The sequence below is a fragment of the Gorilla gorilla genome, chromosome 20 (genome assembly GCF_029281585.2).
Source record: "Gorilla gorilla gorilla isolate KB3781 chromosome 20, NHGRI_mGorGor1-v2.1_pri, whole genome shotgun sequence".
NCBI classification, from domain to species: domain Eukaryota; kingdom Metazoa; phylum Chordata; class Mammalia; order Primates; family Hominidae; genus Gorilla; species Gorilla gorilla.
This window is the reverse complement of record NC_073244.2, coordinates 64289417-64297195: the sequence shown is the minus strand read 5'-3', so window position 1 is coordinate 64297195 and position 7779 is coordinate 64289417. Positions and strand designations below refer to the sequence as shown.

General features: G+C 40.3%; 1 protein-coding gene across 5 annotated transcripts in view; it reads right to left on the bottom strand.

Annotated features, from left to right (window-relative positions):
• Positions 1-3193: 3193 nt before the first annotated feature.
• ZNF480 (zinc finger protein 480) overlaps positions 3194-7779 on the bottom strand; it is a 28765-nt gene continuing 24179 nt past the window's right edge. For all 5 annotated transcript variants that reach the window (XM_019016224.4, XM_055370389.2, XM_031004325.3 and 2 more), the window contains one exon: positions 3194-7544. In XM_019016224.4, the coding sequence (XP_018871769.3) occupies positions 6265-7544 (1280 nt within the window). In that variant the 3' untranslated portion in view covers positions 3194-6264. The remainder of the gene's footprint in view (positions 7545-7779) is intronic.

Sequence of the window (7779 nt, the reverse complement as noted above, 5' to 3'; positions counted from 1 at the left end):
GAGGTGGGGGGGGGTCAGCCCCTTGCCCGGCCAGCCGCCCCGTCCGGGAGGTGAGGGGCACCTCTGCCCGGCCGTCCCTACTGGGAAGTGAGGAGCCCCTCTGCCCGGCCACCACCCCGGCTTGGAGGTGTACCCAACAGCTCATTGAGAACGGGTCATGATGACAATGGCGGTTTTGTGGAATGGAAAGGGGGGAAAGGTGGGGAAAAGATTGAGAAATCGGATGGTTGCCGTGTGTGTGTAGAAAGAGGTAGACATGGGAGACTTTTCATTTTGTTCTGTACTAAGAAAAAATTCTTCTGCCTTGGGATCCTGTTGATCTGTGACCCTACCCCCAACCCTGTGCTCTCTGAAACATGTGCTGTATCCACTCAGGGTTGAATGGATTAAGGGCGGTGCAAGATGTGCTTTGTTAAACAGATGCTTGAAGGCAGCATGCTCGTTAAGAGCCATCACCACTCCCTAATCTCAAGTACCCAGGGACACAAACACTGCGGAAGGCCGCAGGGTCCTCTGCCTAGGAAAACCAGAGAACTTTGTTCACTTGCTTATCTGCTGACCTTCCCTCCACTATTGTCCTGTAACCCTACCAAATCCCCCTCTGCGAGAAACACCCAAGAATGATCAATAAAAAAAAAAAAAAAAGATTACAATGGAGCTGAAAAATCCCTAATGCCTAGTGACACTGTAGCCATGGTAAAATCACAGCACAATTACTTTATTTTTAAAAAATAAATTTAGTGTAGCCTAAGTGTACAGTGTTTTTTTTTTCTTTTTTCTTTTCTTTCCTTTTTTTTTTTTTTTTTTTTTTTTTTTTTTGAGATGGAGTCTTGCTCGGTCGCCCAGGCTGGAGTGCAATGTTGTGATCTCGGCTCACTGCAACCTCCGCCTTCCGGATTCAAGCAATTCTCCCACCTCAGCCTCCTGAGTATCTGAGATAACAGGCATGCGCCACCACGCCCAGCTAATTTTTTTGTAATCTTAGTATTCACAAGGTTTCACCATGTTGGTCAGGCTGGTCTCAAACTCCTGACCTTGTGATCCAGCCATCTCGGCCTCCCAAAGCGTTGGGATTACAGGCGTGAGCCACCGTGCCCAGCTGTGTACAGTGTTTCTAAAGCCTACAGTAGTGTGGAGTGTGTCCTAGGCCTCTACATTCACTCACTACTCCTCACTATCTCACCCAGAGTAACCTCCAGTTCTGGAAGCTCCACTCATGGTAAGTGCCCTATATAGGTGTACTTTGTTTCTTTTATATGGTATTTAATGTGGGGGTGATCTTGGCTCATCACAGCCTCCACCTCCCAGGTTCAAGCAATTCTCCTGCCTCAGCCTCCCGAGTAGCTGGGATTACAGGCATGCACCACCATGCCTGGCTAATTTTGTACTTTTAGCAGAGACATGGTTTCTCCATGTTGGTCAGGCTGGTCTTGAACTACCAACCTCAGATGATCTGCCCACCTCAGCCTCCAAAAGTGCTGGGATTATAGGCATGAGCCACCACGCTTGGCCTTATTTGGTATTCTTATGGTAACTTTTCTATGTTTAGACACAGAAATAGTTTCCATTTTACTACAATTGCCTACAGTATTCAGTAGTGTAACCTGCTGTACAGGTTTATAGCACTGTGCCTGTCAGGAAAAAGGTTTGCTGAACACAGTAAGTATGATGACTGATACATAGTTTTGTTATTCTCTGCTCACCTCCATGCTGTCTAAATCAAACAATATTTAACCTGAAAAGGCAATGTCCTTCTTCCAGGAAACTGGATAGAAATGCTCCCCAGCTAATAAAATCAGCCCTGTCATGCTGTTGATTCTTTCCCAGAGACCACAGTGAAAGGCCTGTAGGAAAAGCACATAATGAGAGTTTTAAGTTTAGGCTGAAAGTCATAAAGAGTAAAGTAGCCTTTCCAAAACTCCCAAGGAATTAAATATCTTAATAACCTGCATAAAAATCGCAATTTCCACATACCCTTGCATCATGAGTCTTGGTATCTTTTGGCTTGTAATTTTTCTGCAACATGCTATGTCGTATATTAATACGGAAGTACTAGAGACTGAGTGATTTCTTCTGTAAATGCTAAATGCTCTCATGTTTGATAGTAACGGACCTTGATTAATACCCTTTGCATCCACAATCCACAATCCATCTTTATGGTTTTGTTTTGTTTTTTCCCGAGACAGAGTCCCACTCTGTTTCCCAGGCTGGAGTGCAATGGCCCAATCTCAGCTCACTGCAACTTCCACCTCCTGGGTTCAAGTGATCCTCCTGCCTCAGCCTCCCCAGTAGCTAGAATTACAGGCACATTCCACCATGCCCAGCTGATTTTTGTGTTTTTAGTAGAGATGGGGTTTCACCATGTTGGCCAGGTTGGTCTTGAACTCCTGACCTCAAGTGATCCGCCCACCTTGGCTTTCCAAAGTGCTGGAATTACAAGTGTGAGCCACCGCGCCCAGGCTATGGTTTCCTCAAAGATGCATGTGTTGACGTCCAGTGACTTGGTGGGGCTGGATAAAGCCTGTGTCACATACATTTATATGATTTCTCTCTAGTACGACACTCTGGTGCTGATTAATATCAGAACTCATAATGAAGAGTTTGCCATACTCTGGTGAATGAATTATCTGATGCTGTGGAAGGTGTGAATTGTGATTAAAGATCTTACCACGCATGTTGCATTTGTAAGGCTGCTCTCCAGCATGGATACTGTGATGATTTGCAAGGTTTGAATTCTGAGTAAAGACCCTGCCACATCTTTTTTGTTTGTTTTTTGAGACAGAGTCTCACTCTGTCGCCCAGACTGGAGTGCAGTGGCTTGATCTCTACTCACTGCAGCCTCTGCCTCCCAGGTTCAAGTGATTCTCCTGCCTCAGCCTCCTGAGTAGCTGGGATTACAGGTGCATGCCACCATGCCCAACTGATTTTTGTATTTTTAGTAGAGACAGGTTTTCGCCATGTTGGCCAGGCTGGTCTTGAGCTCCTGACCTCAGGTGATCCACCTACCTTGGTCTCCCAATGTGCTGGGATTACGGGAGTGAGCCACTGTGCCCAGCCCCATATCCAACTGTAAGGTTTCTCTGCATTACAGATTACCTGATGAATATTAAGACTTGAAGGCACATTAAATGCTTTGCTACATATATTTGTAAGGTTTCTTTGCAATATAAATTCCTTGATGTTTTACAAGGTGTGAAATTTGCTTTTTTTCATGTTTTATTTTAGGTTCAAGGAGTATGTGTACATGGGTCAACTGCATGTTGCAGGAGTTTGGTGTACAGTTAATTTTGTCACCAGGTAATCAGCATAGTACCCAACAGGCAGTTATTCAATCTTCATCCTCTTCCCAACCTCCACCCATAAGCCCGTGTCTACTGTTCCCTTCTTTGAGTCCATGTGTAATCAATGTTTAGCTCCCACTTATAAGTGAGAACATGGGATATTTCATTTTCTGTTCCTGCATTAATTCACTTAGAATAAGAGCCTCACCTCCATCCATGTTGCTGTAAAGAACACAGTCTTGTTCTTTTTTATGGCTGCATAGTATTCATGGTGTATATGTACCACATTTTCTTTATCTGGTCTACTGCTGATGGGCATTTACGTTGATTCCACATCTTTGCTATTGAGAATACTGCTGCAATGAACATACAAGTGTTTGTCTTTATGGTGGAATGATTATATTCCTTTAGGTATACACCCAGTAATGGGATGCTGGGTTGAATGCTATGTGCTTTTATGTCTTTGAGAAATCGCTGCAGTGCTTTCCACAATGGCTGAATTAATTTACATTCCCACCAGCAGTGTATAAGTATTTGCTTTTCTCTGCAGCCTCACTAGCATCTATGTTTTGATTTTTTAATAATACCCATTCTGATAATACCCATTCAGACAGGTCTGAGATGGTATCTCATTGTGGCTTTGATTGCATTTCCTTAATGATCAGTGATACTAACCATTTTTTTCCTATGCTTATTGCCGCATGTATGTATTCTTTTGAGAAAGGTCTATTCATGGCCTTTGCCCAGTTTTTAATGGCGTTGTTTTCTCATTGTTGATTTGTTTGAGTTCTTTATAGATTCTGGATTAGATCTTTGTCAGATGCAGTTTGTAAACATTTTCTCCCATTCTGTAGTCTGTAAATAGCTTCTTTTGCTGTGCAGAAATTATTTAGTTTAATTAGGTCCCACTTGTCAATTTTTGTTTTTGTTGCAATTGCTTTGGGGTGTTCATCATTAAGTCTTTTCCAGCACTTATGTCCAGAATGGCATTTCCTGGGTTTTCTTCTAGGGATTTAATACTTTTAGGTTTTATATTTAAGTCTCTAATCCATCTTGAGTTGATTTTTGTATATCGTGAAGGATAGGGGTCCAGTTTCAATATCCTGCATATGGCTAGCCAGTTATGCCAGCACCACTTATTGAATGAAGTTCTTACTTCATTGCTTGTTTGTCAGTTTTGTTGAGGATCACATGGTTGTAGGTATATGCCTTTATTTCTGGGTTCTCTTACCTATTCCACTGATCTATGTGTCTGTTTTTATACCAGTACCATGCTGTTTTAGTTGCTGTAGCCTTGTAGTATGGTTTAAAGTTGGGTAGTGTGATACCTCAAACTTTGCTCTTTTTGCTTAGGATTGCTTTTGCTATTTAGGTTGGGCTTTTCTGGTTCCAAATAAATTTCAGAATGTTTTCTTCTGATTCTGTGAAAAATGCCATTGGTAGTTTGATAGAAATAGCATTGGCTCTGTAAATTGCTTTGGGCAGTATTTTAACAATGCTGATTCTTCCTATCCATGAGCATGAGATATTTTTCAATTTTTATTGTTTCTGATTTCTTTGTGCACTGCTTTGTAATTCTCATTGTAGAAATCTTTCACTTACCTGGTTGGCTGTATTCCTAGGTATTTTATACTTTTTGTGGCTACTGTGAATGGGATTCCATTCTTGATTTGGTTCATAGCTTGGACATTACTGGTGTATAGAAATGCAACTAATTTTTGTACACAGATTTTGTATCCTGAAACTTTTTTGAAGTTGTTTATCAGATCTAGGAGCCTTTGGGCAGAGACAACAGGTTTTCTAAATACAGAATTATATCTTCTGCAAGAGAAACTGACTTCCCCTCTTCCTATTTATATATGCCTTTCATATCTTTATCTTGCCTGATCACTAAGCTTAGGACTTCCAGTACTATGTTGAATCGGAGTGGTGAGAGTGGTCATCCCTGTCATTTTCCAGTTCTCAAGGGGAATGCTTCCAGCTTTTGCTTGTTCAGTATTAATTTGGCTGTGAGTCCAGCATAGATGGTTCTTATTGAAGTATGTTCCCTCAATGTGTAATTTGTTGACGGTTTTTAAAATGAAGGGATGTTGAATTTTATTAAAAACCTTTCTGCATCTAAAGAGATGATCATGGTCATGTGGTTTTTGTTTTTAGTTCTGTGTATGTGATAAATCACATTTATTGATTTGTGTATACTGAACCAACCTTGCAGCCCAACACTAAAGCCTGCTTGATCATGTTGGATTAGCTTTTTGATGTGCAGATGGATCTGGTTTACTAGTATTTTGCTGAGGATTTTTGCACCTATATTCGTCAGGAATACCAGCCTGAAGTTTTCTTTTTTCATTGTGCCTGTCAGGTTTTGGTATTAGAATGATGCTGGCCTCATAGAATCAGATAGGGAGGAGTCCCTCTGCATCCATGTTTTTGAACAGTTTCAGTAAGATTGGTAACAGCTTTTCTTTATACATCTCGTAGGCTTCAACTATAAATCTGTCTGGTCCAGAGTTTTGTTTGATAGATTTTTAATTACTGATTAAATTTTGGAACTCATTATTGGTCTGTTCAGGAATGCAATTTCTTCTTGGTTCAATCTTGGGGGGTTATATCTTTCAAGGAATTTATTAATTTTTTCTAGGTTTTCTAGTTTGTGTGCATACAGGTGTTTATAGTAATCTTTGAGGGTTTTTCGTATTTCTGTGGGGTTGGTGGTAATGTCCCCTTTGTCATTTCTGATTGTGTTTTTTAGATCTCCTTTTGCAAGGTGTGAAATTTTTTTGAAGACTTTTCCACACATTTATTATAATTGTGAAGTCTCTCCAGTATAAATTCTCTAATGAATTATTAGAAAAACTTGTGTTTGAAGACCTTGTCATATTCTTTACATTTGCAAAATTTCTTTGCAGTATGGAATAAAAGATGGGTAGTAAGGCTTGAGTGCACACTAAAGTCTTTGACACATTTGTTGCATTTGTAGTTTCTATCCCATATGAATTGTCCAATGTTGTGCTAGGTATGAAATGCGACTAAAGGCCTTGCCACACTCATTACATTTGTAAGGTTTCTCTCCAGTATGAATTTTCCGATGTCGTGCAAGGTGTGCAATTCTATTGAAGACCTTGCCACATTCATTACATTTGTAAGGTCTTTCTCCAGTATGGATTCTCTGATGATTGGTTAGTGATAACTTGTGTCTGAATGCCTTGCCACATTCACTACATTTGTAAGGCTTCTCTCCAGTGTGGATTACAAGATGGGCTGAAAGGCCTGAATACTCACTAAATGCTTTACCACATTCATTACATTTGTAAGGCTTCTCTCCAGTATGAATTCTTCGATGTCGTGCAAGATTTGAAAGTTGATTAAATACTTTTCCACATTCATTACATTTGTAAGGTTTCTCTCCTGTATGAATTCTCCAATGTTGTGCTAGGTGTGAATTTTGAATAAAGACCTTTCCACATTCGTTACATTTGTAAGGTTTCTCTCCAGTATGAATTTTCTGATGTCGTACAAGGAGCGCAATCCTATAGAAGGCCTTGCCACATTCATCACATTTGTAAGGCTTCTCTCCAGTATAAATTCTCCAATGATTTGCTAGAGATGACTTATGACTGAAGCCCTTACCACATTCATTACATTTGTAAGGTTTCTCTTCAGCATGAATTCTTTGATGTCGTGCAAGGTAAGAATTATTACTGAAGACTTTACCACATTCATTACATTCATACGGCTTCTCTCTGGTATGAATTCTTTGATGTCGTGCAAAGTTTGAATTGTAACTAAAAACCTTGCCACAGACATTACATTTGTAAGGTTTCTCTCCAGTATGAATTCTACAATGTTCTGCAAGGTGCGAATTGCGACTAAAGACCTTGCCACATGAATTACATTTGTAAGGTTTCTCTACAGTATGGATTACTTGATGTTTAGTAAGGCTGGAAGACACTCTAAAGACTTTGCTATGCTCATTACATTCATAAGGTTTTTCTCTAATGTGTACTTTCTGTTCTTGTGGGAGAAATGAAGAATCATCAAAATCATTCCTATTAAAAATGGGGGTTTTGACACTGGAAGACATTTCTTGAAGACAGGAAACAGAGGAACTGTGGTTGATAAAGTTTTCAACTTGATTACATCCATTTATTACCCTTTCATCTGGAAATAGCTCCAGTTCGGACAGATGTAAGTGAAAGGATACTCCAAGTTGTTTTTTAATTGGTTTGTCTTCTGCATTGCTTCCCAATGCATAGCTGCTCCCTAGGAAAGCAAGAAAAAAGTAAAATTCAGACCCCATAATTCTGGCATGTTTAGAGTCTGATGAAAATACTAGAATCTGCCTCATCTGACTCAGACATTGGAAGAAATATCAGCACACTTTGTACATCACGCTGGTTGTGCTGAAAATAGAAAAGGGTAAGGTGATGCACTGGAGTGCTGGGAAATCTGTAGGAGTCAGGAGGATTACAGGTGAGTTTGAGAGGGATTATGAGTA